At 54.3% G+C, this 20,466-nt stretch overlaps 7 protein-coding genes across 9 annotated transcripts; 4 read left to right on the top strand and 3 right to left on the bottom strand.

Annotated features, from left to right (window-relative positions):
• Positions 1–5: 5 nt before the first annotated feature.
• Positions 6–1,857, top strand: NPR2 (Nitrogen permease regulator 2). Its single transcript, XM_007815635.2, has 3 exons — positions 6–499; positions 572–1,024; positions 1,087–1,857. The coding sequence occupies exons 1-3, from the start codon at positions 457–459 to the stop codon at positions 1,839–1,841; spliced, it is 1,251 nt and encodes a 416-aa protein (XP_007813826.2). The 5' UTR covers positions 6–456; the 3' UTR covers positions 1,842–1,857.
• On the bottom strand, positions 1,858–4,107 carry MSY1 (tyrosyl-tRNA synthetase). The gene is made up of 2 exons (XM_007815636.2): positions 3,708–4,107; positions 1,858–3,630 (listed from the first exon to the last, which is right to left on the bottom strand). Exons 1-2 carry the CDS (start codon positions 3,950–3,952, stop codon positions 2,001–2,003), a joined length of 1,875 nt encoding a protein of 624 aa, XP_007813827.1. The 5' UTR covers positions 3,953–4,107; the 3' UTR covers positions 1,858–2,000.
• Positions 4,108–4,156: 49 nt separating this feature from the next.
• On the bottom strand, positions 4,157–9,857 carry J3458_009503 (uncharacterized protein). The gene is made up of 5 exons (XM_066119828.1): positions 9,082–9,857; positions 8,542–9,030; positions 8,042–8,428; positions 7,627–7,944; positions 4,157–7,559 (listed from the first exon to the last, which is right to left on the bottom strand). The coding sequence occupies exons 2-5, from the start codon at positions 8,551–8,553 to the stop codon at positions 5,739–5,741; spliced, it is 2,538 nt and encodes an 845-aa protein (XP_065975625.1). The 5' UTR covers positions 8,554–9,030; positions 9,082–9,857; the 3' UTR covers positions 4,157–5,738.
• Positions 4,268–5,540, top strand: SDH4 (membrane anchor subunit of succinate dehydrogenase, Sdh4). Its single transcript, XM_007815637.2, has 3 exons — positions 4,268–4,558; positions 4,629–4,646; positions 4,737–5,540. Exons 1-3 carry the CDS (start codon positions 4,426–4,428, stop codon positions 5,087–5,089), a joined length of 504 nt encoding a protein of 167 aa, XP_007813828.2. The 5' UTR covers positions 4,268–4,425; the 3' UTR covers positions 5,090–5,540.
• On the bottom strand, positions 9,706–11,810 carry J3458_009502 (uncharacterized protein). The gene is made up of 2 exons (XM_066119827.1): positions 10,255–11,810; positions 9,706–9,835 (listed from the first exon to the last, which is right to left on the bottom strand). The coding sequence occupies exon 1, from the start codon at positions 11,107–11,109 to the stop codon at positions 10,672–10,674; it is 438 nt and encodes a 145-aa protein (XP_065975624.1). The 5' UTR covers positions 11,110–11,810; the 3' UTR covers positions 9,706–9,835; positions 10,255–10,671.
• A 656-nt stretch (positions 11,811–12,466) lies between these two features.
• On the top strand, positions 12,467–15,432 carry NGG1 (Transcriptional regulator). Of its 2 annotated transcripts, XM_007815639.2 has the most exons (2): positions 12,467–13,046; positions 13,147–15,432. In XM_007815639.2, exons 1-2 carry the CDS (start codon positions 12,617–12,619, stop codon positions 14,622–14,624), a joined length of 1,908 nt encoding a protein of 635 aa, XP_007813830.1. In that variant the 5' UTR covers positions 12,467–12,616; the 3' UTR covers positions 14,625–15,432. The 2 variants fall into 2 exon arrangements, with proteins under 2 accessions (XP_007813830.1, XP_065975623.1); XM_066119826.1 differs by having other exon boundaries at positions 12,467–15,337.
• A 615-nt stretch (positions 15,433–16,047) lies between these two features.
• On the top strand, positions 16,048–19,330 carry URE1 (Urease; the record flags this gene model as incomplete). 2 transcript variants are annotated; one of them, XM_066119825.1, is made up of 5 exons in its annotated part: positions 16,048–16,381; positions 16,453–16,539; positions 16,646–17,838; positions 18,056–18,947; positions 19,010–19,330. In XM_066119825.1, the coding sequence occupies exons 1-5, from the start codon at positions 16,361–16,363 to the stop codon at positions 19,328–19,330; spliced, it is 2,514 nt and encodes an 837-aa protein (XP_065975622.1). In that variant the 5' UTR covers positions 16,048–16,360. The 2 variants fall into 2 exon arrangements, with proteins under 2 accessions (XP_065975622.1, XP_007813831.2); XM_007815640.2 differs by having other exon boundaries at positions 16,048–16,574.
• Between the last annotated feature and the right edge of the window lie 1,136 nt (positions 19,331–20,466).

The raw sequence follows: 20,466 nt of genomic DNA, 5'->3' as shown, positions 1-20,466 counted from the left end.
AGTTCAAAGGAGCCAGCGGTTGCTAACCTTCGTTTGGAAGCCTCAAGTGCTATCTTGCAAAATCTGGTCACGCAGCACTTCAGGCGTCCACCAAGGCACCCGTTGACCTCTCCATCTGTGCTGCCATGCTGGCATTGCTCCACAAGTACGTACGTCCTGGCAGGTGCGACTGTGCGACTGCCTCCATCCGCCGTCAGTGAGTGAGTGTCTCGCAACACCATAAGTTAATCTCAACAACCACCACCACACAATCTATATCCCATCCACATCAATAATAAGCCGCTCAACTTTCAGCTTTCCACGCATGATGAGCTAAAAGCACCTCAACCATGAACGTGTCAAAAAACAAGTAATTCCCCGCAGCATGAGTCCATCTCATTCTCACACCTCCACCCATCTCCTCCGTTTAATATCGTTCCCACCTCAAGTCTCATCCCATTCGACTCCTCCACCACCATGATCCAAGGCATCTTTTACGCAAGGTTCTTTCCCCAAGAAGGTATACGTCCTCTCTCTTGCATCCTACATGAAAAATCTCCAACTATGAATCAACTCACTCACCCACCCGTAGGCCCCAAAATCGTTGCTCAATCTCCTCCCGGATGCATCACCCCCTCCGAGACAACCCTCACCACGCGCCAGCCCCTCATCGACTTCGACGTCCTCCAAGAGTACATCATCCCCCGTCAGGCCTTTTGCAACCGCTACGTAACCATCAACTCTCCCGACGGCAAGTACACCGTGCTCGGCTACCCCGTCGTCATCGCCCACACCAAGTATCTCCGCAACGAGTTCATCTTCAACTTTGGCATCCTCATCGAGGCCGATGTCGACCAGGCCCCCTACGAGGGCGTGGTGAGGTACCTCGCCGCCACCTTTTCCGAGATGGAGAAGCAGAATGAGTATCTCAGCTTGGGTGAGGGCGACGGGCTGAGGAACCACGAGGCAAGGCGGCCCATTGAGAGCCTGCTGGAGATTGTCAAGGAGGACTTGAACAATTACGGCGAGTGCATGATTCCCGTGGGTGAGTGATCACGCTCCCTCTCCTGTCCGACATGTCTCTTGACCAAAATTCGAGTGGTGTAGACGAAGCCAACACCATCAACATGAAGCTCTTCCCTCACCACCGCACGCCAGCCGCCGTCAAGGGGTGGCACGTCCCCGTCGCCAAGGTCAAGTTTGCGGAAATCGTCGACCCGACGTGGGACCTCACTCTGCAAAAAGTCGTCGCCAAAATCGACGGCGTCTCAGACGTGCGTCGCATCGCCCACGCCGCTTCCGTCTCGTTGGACCTCGCCAAATCTGCCCTCCGCCATCTCCTCTACTACGACACCATTCTCCTCATTGACATTTTCTTCTTCAGCTCCTGCTACGCCCCGCGGCCTGGGATCCACGACTTCATCTGCAACGTGGACGGCATTGTGGACGAGTGCGCTGACTACGTCTCCCACGGACGCGGGAGGGTCAGCAACTACCACCTCATCAAACTCATGTCCTCCTTTGCGCCGAGTAAGAGCGTCAAGGAGTGGATCATGGCTAGTCAAGAAGCTGGCTTCGATGTATTAAATTACGTTGATGTCCGGCGGTTCGTGCAGTTTGGCATTATAAAGGGGTGCTTGTACCGCGTGCACAAGTATGTCCTTTCGAAGCAGTATCTCGCCGCCTTGGCGTCGGGCGAGAGTCGGCCTGTGCCGGGAGGAGATTCGTTGCAAAAATATACCGATGGCAGCCATCATTTTGACCAGATTATCACTGAGCAGAATTTGACGAATGACGAGATTATGGATAAGTTGAAGGTATTGCCTGTTCCAAAGGGCGATCTTACGGTGCTGTACAGATGAAAATGTAAAACATGGCATTTTCTCTTCGGTAATGGGGATCTATGGTTTAAGAGATCATGTTACAGGCTAGTGGTACAAATGTTTAAAAAAAGGTTTTACAGGGCGGATTCCCGCATTCCACGTTGCACACATGCGTGCCCGCTTTGCATCGGTGCATTTCTACCACTTGGACTTGTTCTGGCTCCCCCGTCCATTGGTCTGCTTCCTCTGCCGTATTTCCTGCTTGCTCGGCAGCTCAATATCGGGATTGTTGGCTACCTTGAGCGCCTGCTGCTCGCGCGTCTTCTGCTGGAGTAACTTCTTCAACTCATTCGGCTTCAGCTTCTTGCCAGCTGCCTCAGCCTCCTTCTCCAACTGCTCCGTCATGCGGCGCACCATGCCCGTGTACGGCTGTCCGGGGTATATCTTCCCGCTGGCCTCCCATTCTTCGTCAGAAACCAGTTCGACGATGCGCACATTGTGCTTCCCTTTGCGGAGGATCAGAATCTTCTCGTCGATGAGGTACTTGGCCGTTTCTTCCGGGAACCACATCTTCATCGGGGTCCAAGACAAGTTCCCCGGCACGAGGCCTCGGGTCTGGCCCGGCTGGGCAGCCACGTAAGCGCCTTGCTGGGCGACGAGGCGCTGACCGTCGCTGTTGCTACTAGCCAGGCCAGTTGCGAAGAGAAGCTTCGCCGGGGAGAGCTTCATGACGGATCGGGGCAGCTGAATGTCGCTTCGGGGCGCATTGTTGGGCGTGACGATTCCGCTGTCCTTGGAGGGCTCGTTGGTGACATGCGGCAGCTCTCCGCCGAACCGGAACTTGTGCTGCTGCGCTTCCTGGAGGGCCCTCTGCGAGCCGTAGACCAGGGACAGGACCTCAAAGGCAAGAGTGTGCTGGGCGACTCTCTTGGAGGGGTCAGCGCGGTGCTGCGTCATGGTCTCGTGGATCTGCGCCATGGGCATAAACGTAAACAGCTTCAACAGCTTCTCCACCTCGTCGTCCGCCCGGCGCATAAAGTATCCGTAGAGCTCAAAGGGCGACGTCTTGAACTCGTCCAGCCAGACGGCGTTGCCTGCGCTCTTGCCAAACTTGACTCCCGCCGAGTCGAGGAGAAGAGGCACCGTGAAGCCCATGGGTTCGTGCTGCCACTCCGTGGGCATCTTGGCGTGCGACGCCTCCTCACTGTCGCGAATGACCTTGAGCGCATCGATGCCCGCCACGATATTTCCATACTGGTCCGAGCCGCCAATCTGCATCTGAACACCCAGCTTGTTGTACATGTGCCAAAAGTCCCAGCCCTGGAAGAGCGGATACATGAACTCCCCGAGGGACATGCCATCGCCCTCGGTCATCTTGCGCTTCACCGTGTCGCGGGAGAGCATGGGTCCGATTCGAGTGTTTCGCGCAAGTCGCTTCGTGAAGTCGTATACAGACAGGCCCTGGAGCCACATGTTGTTGTTCAGCAGGTGGCGCTTGGCAGCCCAGTCCTTTTCGTAGCCGTACTTTTCTCGTAATACCACGACGTTTCTCCACAGCCTGGTGAGCTGGTAGTGTATTTTGGTGACGTTTTTTGAAATCTCCGAGTTGGGCATGTGCTCGCGGCTTTGTAACCGCCCGGTAGGATCGCCAATTCGAGCGGTGGCGCCGCCGAGGAGCGTTACGGCCGGGTATCCGTTGAACCAGAGCCAGAAGAGAGGCATGAAGGGGAGGAGGTGCCCGATATGCAGCGAGTCGGCGGTCGGGTCGACGCCGACGTAGGCGCCTATTCTCTTGATGCGCATGACTTCTTTGATCTTGGCCGGGGTGCTGTCGAATTCACCGTTAGTAAAGAAGAATGAAGGTCATTTCGACCACTCGTTGGGGGGGCAATAGCAGTCTCATACCCAGCAACGTCCTTGATGTATCCTCTTTCATCAAGAACATCCCAAACATGAGGCAGCTCCCCGTTTTGAATCTGCTGCGCTCTCTTCTCCCACCGCTCCTCGCCCTCGGCAACCTTCTTCAAATACGAAGTCGCAACTCCCCTCGACTGCTGCAGCTCGCGTGCAGACCACGATAACGGCACTGCGCCTCGTGACGCACCACGCCGCCTAGCCAGGCACCTCGAAACTTGAAGTCGCGGCGCCATTGCGAAATCCAAAAGTGCCAGCCAGTATTCCAGGAAACGAGCGGCAGCGCCAAACAGGTCCCTTCCACGCGTCAAAAAAAATAATGAATCAACGTGCCGCCGCAAACTACAATGCCAATATAAAAAAGACCCCCAGCTCTTGTCCTTTTTAGACGAGTCCGCCAACAGCTCTCACTTGAAAATTCACATGCCGCCCACCTGCGGACCCAATCAGCGCCGTCCAGCGGAAACACGTTATTGCGCCTCCGACAATTCGGCTGTATGAATGCCAGCCGGAACGCAACCAGCCAATCAGCAAGCAGGTATTTCGAGTCCCTCGGCAATCCAATCCTCAATGCCCAGGACCAAGCACAAGCCGAACGGGCTTCTTACTTCCTGTCGATTAACTACCACCCGCGTCCTGTGAACCGCACCCATTGCGCGAAAATCTGCCGTCAACACCCGCGGTTTGGCTCGGTTCGAATACAACGACAATGGCATCGATTATGCGTCCCTCGCTGCTGCGGCAGTCCGCGCTGGCCGCTCGCTCGAGAAGCGCCATGGCCATGCGACCGGCTGCGTTTCACAGCTCGAGCAAGAAGGCTGCCATCCTGCCGCCTGGACCCCGTGCGTTTAATTAATTGCTGTCCCTTGCTGAGTGTCCCGTGATTGATTCATTACTGACCTTGTCGTATAGAGCGAATCGAGGGCGGAGGTACGAACGAATACTCGTTTTCCAGACTCCCCGAATGCCCAACGTCACGTCAACACCACGTCTCGAGTTAATCCGCTAACACGGTGCCAGTCAACGACCCTGCTCCCATTCCTCCGCCCTCCGCCGCCCACGGCTCCTACCACTGGACGTTTGAGCGCCTCCTGGCCGCGGGCCTCGTGCCTCTGACCATTGCCCCCTTTGCCTCGGGCTCGCTCAACCCCACCATGGACGCCGTCCTCTGCTCCGCCGTCCTCATCCACTCCCACATTGGCTTCCAGTCCGTCATCATCGACTACATCCCCAAGAGGCGATACCCCGGTCTGCGCAAGTTGTTTTGGTGGGGACTGAATGCCGCCACTGTCGTCGTAGGTGTCGGTCTGTACGAGTTCGAGACGAATGATGTCGGTGTCACCGAGGCCATCAAGCGGGTGTGGAAGGCATAGATGGAAAGAGTCACTTGACGGGAAAAACGGGGGGCGGGGGCAAGGTATTGCAAAGACGGAAGAAGGGAGGCCCGTTGGGTGGTCTTTCGATTTTGGAATGTGCGCTTGGGACGGATTTGGGAGTCTCTCCGCACGTGTATAGATGTTGTGTGTTAAACAGGAAACGGAATTTATTCCCTTTGTCGATTACCTGGATTGCGCCGTCTCATGTTTGCTAATTGTCGGGCATTGCACTGGTCTACTGGCTTCTCGCAGAGTGACGCTGTAACAGGAGGAAGAAAATCACCGCTCAAAAAGCTTTCGAGTGGCCAGATATGAGCTTGTGATGCGCTGACAGTGAGATAAGAAGGACGATACAAAGTTCAATCACAACGTACAATCCTGTCGACGATAGCATATAGGGCCATTTAAAAGTGATATTATTTATCTTCAAGTAAGGCTAATCACAACCTCTACTTCGATCTGGTTTTTTTCACTGGCCTCTCGGTTTATTTGGCGCCATGATAAGCTACATCTTCTCTCTTCGTATTATCCAGTTTCGTCGTCGTTTTGCCTCATGAACAGCTGAGCTTTCTGTTTTTTAGGGTTCAGTGTTGGACGATACCTGTATCTCTCGAAAAGTTGGAGTCGCAAGTGTTTGTATCTGCAATCAAATAGTCAAGCTAGGCATCTCCTGGCTGCCAATGCGGTCCATTTCGGGAGTTGGGGGAGGCAGGTTCTCAACCTTGGTGCAGATCCAGCAGCTGGCATACATATTGACACGGTCAATACACGCGCCGCCAATTCTGCCACCATGGCGCTTAGCCGTGAAGCCATGGGCCTCAAAGACCTCGACGTACCAAGGCGTCAAGGCAGAAGTACGCAGCATAACACGGCCACCCATCTTGAGAGCGCGGTTCAGCTTGGTGATTTGAGCAGCGGCAGCGGGAGAGCCAGGGTCGAACCAGTCCATGCTGTCCATGACAACGGCGACAGTTAGGGTTCCAGGACTAATACGCGCAATGACTTCCTCAAGTTCATCGGTATGGATGCGAAGACTGTCCAGCGCACCGGGCTTGGAGAGCTTGGCGTGAACTTCAGGAGAGAGATAATGCGGGTGACAGTCACGAGAGAACTGGCCAGCGAGACAGACGTAGTAGTATGGGTTGTCCTTGGCGAGGTGTGTCTCCTCTGCAACAGGGTCTAGAGTGTTCACCATATAATGCCAGATAGCGTGGGATCGAGTGTTCTTCGCGACAGGCTTTTCACCTTTGACAAGGTCAGACTCGGCATGGTCCTTCTCAATCATGGCAAGTTGATTCTTGGGTACGCCAAGGGCGGTCCAGAGGAAGCTTTCCTGGGCAACGACGAGGTTGCACACGAGCTTGGATAGCAACGCTGGGCGAATTTTCTGGCGCCAGATTTCTCGCTGTTCATTCAGAGTTTTTGCCTGGAGGAGCTTCTTCACAGTACCCTGGAGACCAAAGAGACGGGAAACCCAGCGCATGGCCCGGATGGCATGGCGGGAACCGCCGGTATCATACAGGCCGTAACCACTCTTGTTCTGGAAGACATGGGTATTGTTGAGCCAGAATTGGAATGCGCGAGCAGACAAGTGAGGGGACAGTTTGTTGATAAGGATCTCGCGGAACTCGGGGTGCTTGCCCTCGCCGAAAATCATCCAGAATACGTCATAAGAGAGAGCAGTGTACGAAGCGGCTTTGAGTTCCAAGAGATGATTCTGGGTCGGGTTGAGGTCAACAGCGTGAACACGAGCTGGGCTCTGGGCAAGATACGACAAAATGTTGTCACCAGCAGAGCTGATTGCCAAAACTTTGTCTTCTGGGCCGAGCTTCAGAATACGCTCATCGACACGAGCATCTTCCCATGTGAAGGCGTAGATATACTCGTCGTTGAACTGGGTGTGCTTCTGCAGCTGGTCGTCGTAGTAGATACGCCAATGGTGGTTTTGATAAAAGAATGACGGAAGTGGCAGGTTGGCAGACAGATTCTGCACCGCAGTAATGAAGGCCTTGGAGCGGATTTCTGGAGCGGATCTCTCAATCGCTCGAGTCAGAGCGTCGCCCTGGTTGACAGGGTACAGGTAAGGCGATTCCGTAGCCAGTGCATCAATTCGTTCAATAATTTCATGAGGCAGACTAAGAGGTGAGAACGGCTTCTTTTGACAGCCAACCCAGATGTAGTACGGAATGTAACCCAGGGTCTTATTGCGTTCGTTGATGTTGAGGACTGTACCGAACTTATACTCGAGGTAGTCACGACGGCTTGGCTCTAGACCGACACGATCAAAGTCAAACCATGCACGCCAGAACATTCGAGAGAGAGCATTGACATGGCGGCCAACTACACCGCCGGTATAGTTACGGAAAGAAAAGTCCACTCTGTTTTGAACGTAGAAATCGACGACACCAAAAGTTCCATGAGGAGAGAGCAAGGAGGTGATGGAGTCGATGACGGAGTAGTAGTCAGGCTACATGAGCGTGTTAATACATGACACTCGATAGGACAATGTTTCTTGCCTAGGATTAAGAACTCACAATCATGGACAAACTGTAAGACATGGTAACGAGATCAGCGCCGCCGTGTTCGGGACGCTGCTGCTTGAAGTAACTAAGAACAGGAGAACGGAGAGGATTCTGAGCTGGGCTCATGCCAGTTTCATAGTTCTCAAGGCGGAATTTGCGCGCGTCCTCGCAGACGACGGTGACATTCTTCCATCCTAGTCTGTCAAATCTCTTTCGAGCGACTTCGCACAAGGAGGGAGAAAAGTCGACGAGGTAGACACTGGTGAAGAAGTCGGGAACATTGACAAAGCGGCCCATGGTCTCAATGTTCCATCCGGTGCCGCCACCAATCTGTGTAAATTCTCTTTTTTAGTGTCACTGAATAAGGGAGCTTTTTTTGGGGGTCCTTCTTTTCTTTTTCTCTTCCAGCGAGCATAGTAGCACTTACATCAACCCAAATCCGCTTGTTCTGATTCTTGCCTGCAGCGGTAGCTTGTTCCGCTTTTGACTTGAGCTGGGCAACAACTAAGCCCAGCATGTCCTCGCGTCCTCGAAGGAGGACCCTGCGAGTGGAGTCATAAGCACCAGCCTGCTTCTTATAGAAGCTCTCCAGAGCATCTTGCTGGTTGGCCTTTGAATCGCCCTGGTGAGGCTTAAGAAAAGAGGAGTAAAAGAAGAGAAAAAATGATTGTACAAGGCCCGGGGCCTCGTCGTCATCGGTCTTGGATCGAGACGAAAGGCGGGACAATGCAATGCCGCCAAGGACGGCAATTGCTAGTCCAGCATAAATAGGTTGAACATGAAGACTAATTTCAAAGGGGAAAAGGTTACCACCCTATGATATGATAATAGTCTTGTCAGTTGGCAGAATCTTGTCTAGTAAAACATAGGGGGGGAAGAGGGGGAAATTCAATAAGGGGCAGGTCTGTAGGCTAGACTCAAACTCACATGAGAAGCCATGGTATTCTCTCATTGTACGAAAGACAATGAGATTTCAAGTCAATTGAAGTTAGCCCGGAGGTTGTTGAACACTCGGAGCTGCGGAGAATGGTTGAAACAAGTTCTCAAATGTGACACGAGATAGAAGCAGTGAGGAGGAAATGAGGCACGAGGGACTGGGGACGAAGAGATATATACTTGAGTACCTGGTAAAATGGTCCAAGGTACTCCTCGGTTGGATGGGGAGAAGGGCAGATGATCCATCGGACCCTGACTTCTGGAGCAGGACAGATACTGCTCCGTACTTGGGATACAAATCGATGAGGGGAGCTCTACCTACCCACAGACGTGCAGGACAAGGCAAGGCAAGGCAAGGCAAGGGACGGCCAGGGTCGTACAGGGCGCATCAAGATGCAAGGTGTCGATTGGTGTTGCTCCGTAGCTGTAGTTTTTATGAGCTAGGTTCGCTATACAGGGGTGTCATTTGCACCGGATTGGCTTCTCAGGCGTCAACCGTGGACTGGAGCAACGGGGACTGAACGTACATACCTTCTTGCAGAGTCCCTTATTGCCCATTGATAGAAGCCACGCCTCTGGAGAGTCCTGGGAAGGAACACGGTTCAGCAGGCCACATGCGAACAACGAGCCCGTCACCGCCCACGTTGTAGTACTTCCCCCAGCGTTCCCAGCACTGGATTCCTGTTCCGCGCCAGACACTTACTTACACAATGCACTTTGATGCCGTCGAATGCTCCTCCGTCATACGTCCCTCCAACAGCCGGGACCCACCAAGCAGGCCAGCTTTAGGAACCCCAGGATCATCGTGGGTTGGAGCGGGTCAAGGCATCGGCCATGGCTCTGGCTTTCGACGGGGCCCCAGCACGCCAGCACGGCGTGGGCCAATGGCTGAGGCACATGGTTGTGCAACGTGCGTCCTGACGATGCTCAGGCTGGCTGGAACTCGAACTCGAACTCGAACTCGGCATCTGGAAACTCGATTCTTGCGCACTCGGGTGGGCCAATTGGCTTTGGAGACGGAGGTTCGTGCTGTACCGAGTAGTCGATCGGAAACAAAAGACGGTCTTGATCTCCCCGCTGGCTTTGGTTTGAGCGTGTGGTCTTCGCATGCCATACCACGGCCAAGTCGTAGCTATGATGCCCTGTCTGCTCCAGTTTCTCCAGTTTCTCGTGCGTACCCAGTCATCGTCACGACTCACCTGCTGTGCTCCTCTCTTCGGACAGTATCGGCTTTCAGGCAGCTCTCACCATTTTGTTTCCATTTAATTTCTGTTGGGAAACTGACCTAGATGCAGTCAATAAACCTGGGAATATATGAAATTTGACGGCATTGGGCTCCAGAGCTCGAGAATACCATGAGGTGATTGGTGAAAGCTGGGTGAAATGATGGGGACATCCAGGGACAAGTTCGCCCATCGCTGACATGTGAAGACGTGCAACGTGGACACGGATGGAATTGACAGCCAATGAATGCTGTTGCGTGGCTACTCCATATTGACCAGACCCTAGGGCATCTGGAGGGTTTAGCGCCTCAGAGGGGCCTGACCGTCAGCCGACAGAACTGACTTCAGAGGGCAGAGACGCCGCCCAGTGCCAATAGGATTGTGCCTGGAATGCACATGGAGCAATTGTAGGACTCTATGCATGTACACCAGACAGCACTTGTCATCATATGCCTTTGCTGAAAAACTGTTGAGGACTCACTCGACAAGGGCCGTTTGGCGTATGCGAGACACCTCGGCCCGTAAGAAACAACGACACATGTCATGCCCGTCGTGGCTTCTGAGCGTGCATACCCAGTACCTACTGGGTACCTAGGCAGGCAGCTATCTATTACCTATTTGATCCATCTATTGCTTAAATCCCGAGGCATGAAGGTTTGCCGCCGCCAGTCAGCACCTTGCCGTCTTCATCCACGCTGCTGTTGGACTTGCTGGATTCAAGACTGGCCAGGAGCTCACTCTTTGGGTTCGAATGTCGAGATGATGCGACCGTAGGAAATTCCACCGAGCTGGCCTACGGGTCTCAGCTTCTCCAAGTCGATATGGCTGGCATCCGAGTTCATTGCGTCCTCCCTCACCCAGAAACGTGTGGCCTCGAGGGGGGCCCATCCAGCCAGACTCATGGCCTCTGAGGGACTTGCAAATTCTTTGATATCAACCACCTGGGCGTCAATCGAGAACACACCCTCTTGCCCACGAGCCCACGAGATGGCTTGACAGTCGTCGTACCGGCCTCATGCAACCCAAAGACATCCCACTCTGACACGCCATAAGGCGCATCTATAGACGATGCGTTGACGGCCTCAATCATAATTTTCCGACACGGAATCAACAACACATTCCCCTGTGTCTCTGAGGTTGCGAGATGTGTCTTTCTCTCGCCACGGCCGTGACGAGAAGAGAAGCCGATGATGAACATTGGGGGATCATGGTCGATGACTTGGAAGTAGCTGCAAGGAGACAAGTTCTTGGACTTGCCATCCTCTGAGATGGTACTGGCAAACCCTACAGGCCGAGGCGCGATACCTGCCACGAGCAAGCGATAGTTATTCACCATGGGACGATTGGAGCCGTAGGGGTCAATTTCCCTGTGCTTGATAGACGCGTCGTATGTCTCGACTCCTTGACCACTGGTAAGCGCCTGGGGACTTGGTCAGTTTCTTCTTTTCTTCCTCTTTTTTTGTTCTTTGTTTCTTTCCTTTTCTTTTTTTTTTTTCCGGTCTTGTTATACGTGCAGGGTCGCCGCATCTACTAGTGTGGGTGCAGGCTGTGGCGGCTCACATACCTCCGGATAAGTTGCCTTTGAAAAGCGAGAAAAATGCAGGCGACATCATGGCAAACCAAACCCTCTTTGCGCGTCACTTCGCCAAGTCGTGGCTGTTGCTCCCGTAAACAGTTGACCTGTCCATGCAACCTCCAACCCTACCTGTATCCTTTAAATTCAGCATCTACTAGATCCAAACGTGGTTATCCCGAATCCGGAATGGGCAGAAGCAGTAACACCAGGCTATTTATGGTTTCTAGCTCCAGGCAGACTTCGCTAGGAAACCGATGCCCCTGCCTCACACCCGCATATCCGCCAGGGTCCTCTATCTTGGCGATGATCTGGGCAACGTATTGTAGCCGACACCGACATCAATTGGCGATAATGACGATGACGGAAGACTCTACCTGGAACAAGACGAGGTGCTCCAGAAATAGCCTAGTTCCTGGCTGTGACAGAGCATTTAATTTAACGCGATTGAGACTGAAACCTACCAATAGTCGGTCTAGCTTGAAGTCCAGCGGAGAAGCCAAGCTGTGCCTTGACACCCAGTTTTAGTTGTCATAGTACAAATTCCGTAGCTATCGCAATCAGTCAAATACTAAATCAATAATAGCCTTGAAACATCCTGTGCTTCATTTAGTACTATTGTGAATGTCTCAAAATGTCTAGACGCTTTGGAGTACCTTGACGGAGAAGGTACGCGCCGAAGTTCCAGCCTCCATTGGTAAAATCGGCTTTTGTCCCGTCTTTCTCCGCGACTTATTGCGAGCCAGCTACTGACGAGATAGCAGAGACGGCACAGTGACTTCATACTTCATCACCATTGGAGATACCAAGGAGAGTAGCTGGTAGCTTTATGTGTGTTTGCACCCTTGGCACGTATTCCGCCAAGAAATTAGCTACAAATTAGTCTCGTACTGTTGAGGCAGAGAAGCAAAGGGACATGTATCGCGTGTCGTGCTAAAGATGCCTGGGGACAAGGAAGTTGCCGTATTCAATGTTTGGTGACGACATAGCTGCTTAAGTAACTTACCAAGTAACTCGCCGGAGTACACACCTGCAGGAAAATTCGTTTTTCCGGTTCCGCAATACCTTTTGCCCGTATCCCCCCAGGCTGGTTGGCTTGCCCCTCTACCAATTTGCACCAATCATAATGCCAGCTGTGACGTGCAGGCGCGACTGCGGCCTCGATGATATTCTTGTGACAAGCTGATTCCATCATCAAAACTACCCAGGTACCTTGTGGCATCAAATGCATTCATCAAAGATTAATCTTCATCATTGATTAGTTTCCAGCATGGCTCCCGGGTCGAGTCAGGCCGGTTCGGGCAAAAAGAATGCCGCCACGATGCCGAAGCAGAGCCGCAATACCACTCCCGCCCCTGTGCCTTCAGCCAGCCTACCTCCTCAAGAATTCTACGACCCAGATTATCTTAACACGAGGGTAATTCTGTTTCGAAACCTTAGTTATGACGATCTTGTCGACCAAAGCGCCGTCAATGCGACGGTGCCCGACTCCAAGAGCGTCGACGCGATGCTAGAAAAGCTAAAAAACCTTGTAAACATAATGGAAAAGCGATCTACATTCTACGACCGGGGCATGCGGCATCTTGCCGACGAGCGAAAGAAAAGACCTGACGACTACGATATGCGCGTGGACGGCGAGCCGGAAGGGAAGAGAACCAAACACAAGAGAAAGAAGGGCTCCGAGTCTCTGGGGCAAGAAGGTATGCCTGGCGCCAACTTTCAATTTGCCTCCTCCCAGTGTGATGGAGCGCCGCGGCAATATATGAGGTCGCTATGCATGCTAACAGGCACGAACCACAGATCTGTCATCACCTCTCAAGGACGCCAAGCGCAAGCATTCTCGAGGAGGCTCTGCGAGCTCGTCTCTATCGCCGCCTGCTGCCGGGTCGCCGTCCGCGATGGACGTTGACAAGAAAGCGAAAGAAGAGAACAAGGAGGATGAAGAGGATGAAGAATCGAGTTCCGAAGACGAAGGCGCACCGCCGAAACGGCAACTCCCTGCCGCACAAACGTTCGGCGAGGATCCGTCCACGTTCCCTGACCCGACCGTCTACGAAATTCGCCCTGTTCACGAGGGCATGTCCGACGAGGAAAAGAAGGAAATTTACTCGGTGGCAGTCTATCCCAAAAACGACCTGGCGAATCTCATTGCAGGTGATCCACCCGACAATGACTTTAGTAATGCCAAACCCAGCAGTCAGATCAACTTTTCGACATTCTCGACATACATCGATCCGTACTTTAGACCATTTTCGGAGGAGGACTTGGCATTTCTACGAGAACGCGGCGACCGCGTGACGCCGTTTGTCATGCCTAAGAGGGGGAAGAGGCACTACACGGAAATTTGGGCCGAGGAGGACGGAGCCATGTCTATTGACTCGCCGCAACAGGGACGTGATAAGCTTCCTCCCAATCAGCCGAGAGGCAGTATAGACAACATGAGCGACAGCATTGGCGAGACGGATTCTTTGTCGATAGGGCCTCTGGCCTCGCGGCTGTTGCAACTGCTGCGACCCGAGGGCCGTTCGCAAGGGTCTGATGATAAGCCAGCGGTTAATGGCGTGACGAATGGTGATGTTCCCATGAACGGCGATGGCAATGGGGAGGAGCAGGCTGGCGAAGACAAAACGAACTCGTTTCCGCCAGCTACATACATGGCAGAATCGTCGACGGAAGCTTGGAAGAAGGCGACACACCCTAAACTCGAGTATGCGCAGGTTGACGAGCGGCTCAAGCAGGAGTTGAGGCATATTGGTTTTCTTCCCCAGGAAGTATTTGAGAGCGAATACGATGGGCATTACGACGATGAGGTTGCGGGCAGGCTACGGCTGTTACAGTCCCGATTGAAGGAGCAAATGCTGATCAATGGAGCTCGCAAGGCACGGTTGACAGAATTGGTTCGTGAGCGAATGGCTCACCAAGAGTACCAGACTATTCTCGAAGATCTCGACTCTCAAGTCCAGGCGGCATATCTGAAGCGGACGCGGACCATGGGCAAGAGCAAGAAGACGAAACGCCCCGGAGGAGCGGGTGGCGGCAGCCACTTCGTGGGGGGTGCTGCAGGCACGGCACGACCAGGCATCGGGGACCAGACCAAGACGCTGATGGAGCGGAGGAAGCGCTGGATCGATACGATAGGCTCGGTGTTTGACGATGAGAACCTGGGCAAAGTGCCGAGACAGAAGGACCCGGACAGCTCCATTTTCAAACCTGACATCATGGCAGATCTGATCAAAAAGGAGAAGGAACAATGGGACGAAGAAGTTGAAGAGGAATAAAAAGGATTCAGGGACGAAGGGCGAACATCTTGCCATTCCTGTAAAGAATGGAGAGGGGTGGCATGTTGCAGTGCAGACACGGTGGTTGAGACCAGACTGTCAATAATGGACTACCACATGCGCCAACGACAAGTTTGCGACCGCTGACACGGCCCATGTCACTTCAGATGGGTTTCGTGGGCGTTTGTTCTTTTTCCTTTTTTTTTTTTTTCCTCCTTTTTTTTGGGTTGCAAACGAGGCGTTATGGGGGTATCGGCCGGTTGGCGCCATGTTTCAAGGGCTCGCGAGGAGTTGTCAGCATTGGAGAAGCGACGCGCGTGTGCCTATGTAGATGATAATTGAATGACAGCGAGGTGCATTTGTAGAGTTTTGACGGGCGACTGCAGTAAGGAGCGGTGTATGTATGTGTGTGCGTGTGTCGCGTCGTGCAGTGTCAACGTTGTGTGCAGACCTCGGGACTTGGTTTCCAATTCAACAGGTGAATGAGTGCATCAAGACGGGCTTTTCAAGTGGCCACGGTGCTCATGTATGTACCTGTAGGCATGTATGTGGTTTCGGAGGCATCAGATGGTCAAGATGCACAACTACTACCAGGTACTCGGTGCATACTCACGTTCCCGGTCGCACAAGACCCTAGCCGGTCAAGTACAGCGATAGGGGGCATTCGCGTTAGTAATAAGCACATCGTTACACCGGGGCCCTACCGATCCAACCCGTCACGGCGCGCCGATAAGGAAAGCAAAACAGGCGGCCCCACGCTCCCCCAGAGTCTTGGCGCTCGCTTTCCGCCAATCCAAGTGGCCAATTCCGTTCCGATACGTCGGGCAGGAGGGCTTTTTTTGACAAAACCGCATGAATCAACAGGTCCCGCCCTATCGGTTCCTGATGCATCTTTTGGACAGACTGCAGCGAAGGGGGGGTGCGTGAAAGGGGTGCGTGTGGGTGACGAATGTTTTTCGCGATACGCATATTATGAGCAGTCTTGCTTTCGCTCAACGCTCACTCGATTCCGGCTCCGAATCCAGACCACGTAAACAGTCAAAGACAGGTTGTTGTCATGGGCGCTGGCGGCCGCCACACCAGACGGACCATCTTGACTCGACACCCCCTGCGTGGTCGGGTTTGTGCCCATGTACAAACCTACCTAGTAGGTAGGTGTCGAGGTGTGTGTGTTTAGTGTGAGGCAGAGACTCGCATTGCTGCTGATAAGGTGCGACATCCGATAGCAGCCTGGGAAGTGAGTGGCCTCATTGTCTCTTATCTCTGACACTTGGTGCGCGCCCCGGCTTTTTTTTTTTTTCTGGAGCCCGCTAGTATCTTGTATAGTAGGCAAATGGAAACGAAACTACAAGGTACACGGGATTGGAGAAACAGGCGCTGGCGGTGAATCGGGGGGGGTGGGAAATGAAGAGGAAGAAGTCGGGTCGCCCGGCACCGTCGCCGAAATGGAAGCTATTGCTCGGCCAAAAGCGATGCGTGAAGAAGCTAGAATCCCCCATCGTGGCGTTTGTCTTTCATTTCTCGGTTTTCTTCTTCTTTTTCTACTTTTTAATTCTCGCCTTCTTTCTACATCTTGTCTTATTCTTCGTCTTTGCATGAAATGCTTGCCCCTGGTGGTGAAGAAGCTCTTCTACTTGGCTCTTTCGGTTGCCCGATCTCGGAACCCTTTTTTTTTTTTTTTTTTTTTTTTGGCAGCAGCTTCTTGTCTGAGGCCCCAGGAGCCGTAACAGGGGACAATGTACCTGTCGCCCAGGGAAGTAAGCTAGTACTACGATTTCTCGCGTGTGCTTTTTCTTTGTTGCTTATACTCTGCGACGCGGAATTTTAGCTCGACAAGCTTGTCATCTCGCAGCTGGGCCTGCTGGCGCAACGGCGCCTCGCGAGAGGCGTTAGGCTGAATCACTCGGAAGCTACGGTACGATAAAACGAAGAAAAAGAAGAAGAAAGCCGGTTTGACGCCCTTTCGTGCCGGCGCTTTTTGCCCACACCAAAAGCTCACCAACTAACACGGCTGTCCCAAGGCCCTGATCGCAAACAACCTCCACGAGCTCATCCGTGATGGCAACCACTCGGTCGCGGATCTCATGGCCCTCGGCGCGACGATGCTCGGACGGCGGCACGTCCTCCCGGCGGTGTGCAGCACGCTCCGCGAGATCCAGGTGGAGGGGACGTTCCCCATGGGCACATATCTCGTCACTGTCCACAACCCCATCGCTACCGACGACGGCGACCTGCGGCGCGCGCTGTACGGCAGCTTCCTCCCCGTGCCGGACACGGAGGCGTTCCCGCTGCCACCGGACTCGGAGTACGCGCTGGACAAGCAGCCCGGGGCCGTGGTGGCGGTGCGCGGCCGCGTGGTGCTGAACCAGAACCGCGCGAGGATCCGGCTGCGCGTCACGAGCAAGGGCGACCGGCCCATCCAGGTCGGCTCGCACTACCACTTCGTCGAGACCAACGCCCAGCTGGAGTTTGACCGCGGGCGCGCGTACGGCTACCGGCTGGATATTGCGGCCGGCACGTCGGTGCGCTTCGAGCCGGGCGACACCAAGACGGTAACGCTCGTCGAAATGGGCGGCGGCCGCGTCATCCGCGGCGGCAACGGCCTCGCCTCGGGCATCGTCGAGCGCCGGCGCGCGGCTGACGTCGTGGCCGGTCTGCAGGCGGCCGGGTTCGCGCATGTCGCCGAGGCCAACCCGCGCGGCGACGCCGCCCACATCGACATGTTTCGGATGGACCGCGCCGCCTACGCCGCCATGTTCGGCCCCACCACTGGCGACCTCGTCCGCCTCGGCAACACCCACCTCTGGATCCAGGTCGAGCGCGACATGACGTCGTACGGCGACGAGTGCAAGTTTGGCGGCGGCAAGACGCTGCGCGAGGGCATGGGCCAGGCCACGGGCCGCCGCGACGCCGAGGCACTCGACGTCGTCGTCACCAACGCGCTGATTGTCGACTGGACCGGCATCTACAAGGCCGACATTGGCGTCAAGGACGGCCTCATTGTCGGCATTGGCAAGGCCGGGAGCCCGGACGTCATGGACGGCGTCACCCCCAACATGGTCGTCGGCAGCTGTACCGACGTCATCGCCGCCGAGGGCAAGATTGTCACCGCCGGTGGCATCGACACCCACATCCATTACATCTGTCCGCAGCAGGCGAACGAGGCTCTGGCTTCGGGCATAACCACGTTTCTGGGAGGCGGCACGGGTCCGAGGTCTGTTGCTTCTTTCCTCGCTGCAGCTATGTTAGAGGCTGCTTTCATTGTTAATATACTCTCTCACTGCCACTCTCTCTCTCACACATACTCACACAAGCCTGCTCACTCACACCTTCTTCAACCTCATCAACCACGCATGATGACTACCTCGTAGTCATCCATCTCAAATCAAAATAAAAGCTTCAACAATGCTAACAATGTGCAAAAAACGCAGCGCCGGCTCCAACGCCACAACCTGCACGCCAGGCAAGAACCTCATCCGCGCCATGCTCCAGGCCTGCGACGCCCTCCCGCTCAACGTCGGCCTTACAGGCAAAGGATGCGACTCGTCCCCCGAGGCCCTCCGCGAGCAAATTACAGCCGGGGCATGCGGGCTCAAAGTCCACGAGGACTGGGGCGCGACGCCGGCAGCCATCGACGCCTGCCTCGGCGTGTGCGACGAGCTCGACGTGCAATGCTGCATCCACACCGACACGCTCAACGAGTCGGGCTTCGTCGAGCAGACCATCGCCGCCTTCAAGGGCCGCACCATCCACACGTACCACACCGAGGGCGCGGGCGGCGGCCACGCGCCCGACATCATCTCCGTCGTCGAGCACCCCAACGTGCTGCCGGCGTCGACCAACCCGACGCGGCCCTTCACCAACAACACGCTCGACGAGCACCTCGACATGCTCATGGTGTGCCACCACCTGTCCAAGAACATCCCCGAGGACGTGGCCTTTGCCGAGTCGCGCATCCGCGCCGAGACCATTGCCGCCGAGGATGTTCTGCAGGACATGGGCGCCATCAGCATCATGAGCTCCGACTCGCAGGCCATGGGCCGCTGCGGCGAGGTCGTCCTGCGCACCTGGAACACGGCGCACAAGAACAAGCTCCAGCGCGGCAAGCTGCCCGAGGACGAGGCCTCCGACGCCGACAACTTCAGGGTCCGCCGCTACGTGAGCAAGTACACGGTGAATCCCGCCATCGCCCAGGGCTTCTCCCACCTCGTCGGGAGCATCGAGGTGGGCAAGCTGGCGGACCTGGTCATCTGGGACCCGGCGTGGTTCGGCACGAAGCCATCGTTTGTGCTCAAGGCCGGAATGGTGGCCTGGGCAATGATGGTCAGTTTCTCTCCTTCCCCCTGCCCATTTTTCCCCAACACATACATGCTCACACTATCCAGGGCGACGCGAACGGCTCCATCCCCACGATCCAACCCACCATTGGGCGTCCCATGTACGCGCCGCTCGTGCCCAGCACCAAGGTGCTCTTCGTCTCGGAGGCGTGCATCTCCTCGGGGACGGCCGCGTCGTACGGCCTTCGGAGCCGCGTCGAGGCCGTCCGCAACTGCAGAGGCATAGGCAAGAAGGACATGCGCCTGAATGACGCAATGCCCAAGATGAAGGTCGATCCCGAGAGTTATGTTGTCGAGGCGGATGGCAAGGTGTGCAGCGCCGAACCGGCGGAGACGTTGCCGCTGACGCAGACGTGGTACATTTACTAGCAGTGTTGAAGAAGGCTGCGTCTACCGAGAGGCAGATGAAAACTGGGATGCCGTCGTCACCATTTTGAGGACATGGAGGATGCTGGGAGGACCAGGGGTGAACGTATGTTTAGGGGAGTGGTCGAACGACGAAAAATGAGCTGGGTTCAAAACTCCCGGTGTCTTTTTTTTTAAGTATGCTTCAACTCATAGCGTGGTAGTTGGGCGTTTTTTGTCGATTACACACGTCATATTAGAGAGCAACGGAGTAGGTCTGGATATACCAAAAACAGAGGTCCTCGGCAGTTGAAAGTCCAAGTTCTTCGTGTCCGGGCGTAGCCCCAAAACTATTACGCCCACACCTGCCCCAAATTGGAAAGTAGCTACCCACAGCCCCAAGTTATACCAGGCTTCTTGGTGTGAGCTTTGGAGTCATGTGTGCGTAAATACCCAGATGGGTTTGAACAGTCGAGACATGAACATATGTATAGCAAAAGCGAGCAAGTTAGACCATGCAAAAACAAGAAGATGAAAGAGAAAAGGCAATCAAGAATGCGATTGAAAATGCACCTCAAATCCCAGCTCCCGGACAAGCAGAATTCATAGTATAATAATCATTGCTTTCATTACGGCATTGCGATCAAAATACTGTAACTGCAAGTACAGTCCATCCGTATCAAACATACACGGCACAAAAACCAACCCATGTCCACGCCTGTAACAGACGGCGAGAAAAAAACAAAATCAAACCCAGCCGTTTTCCCAGATCCCTTCACAAAAAATGTGAGCCGTACTCTCCTTTGGCTTCTCCGTTTTTACACCGTTCTCCCCCCCTTGCCCGGGCCCATGACCAAGGCATGGAGGATATTGCCACGCATGCGATAAGAAACCAACCAACCCAGAGATACTAAATAAAGACTCCTGCCCTGAAAAAAAGACAAATGGCAGTAGCATTTGAGAATCGATGCTTCCAACACTTCCGACGTTTCAAGAGATTTGGCAGCATGAGCATGGGCATGCCACTGATGTCGCATGGGGATATCACATTCCTTCATCCAATTTGCAGATGAAGGCGCATTTGGTGCTTGCTGACCCAGGCTCTCAGTGATTATTTTGAGAGCAATTACAGGTCGTCACGTGTGTTGTTTGCACCACCA

This window comes from Metarhizium acridum (assembly GCF_019434415.1).
Source record: "Metarhizium acridum strain ARSEF 324 chromosome Unknown scaffold_141, whole genome shotgun sequence".
NCBI classification, from domain to species: domain Eukaryota; kingdom Fungi; phylum Ascomycota; class Sordariomycetes; order Hypocreales; family Clavicipitaceae; genus Metarhizium; species Metarhizium acridum.
The sequence above is the reverse complement of the archived record's forward strand: the minus strand, read 5'-3'. Positions and strand labels throughout refer to the sequence as shown.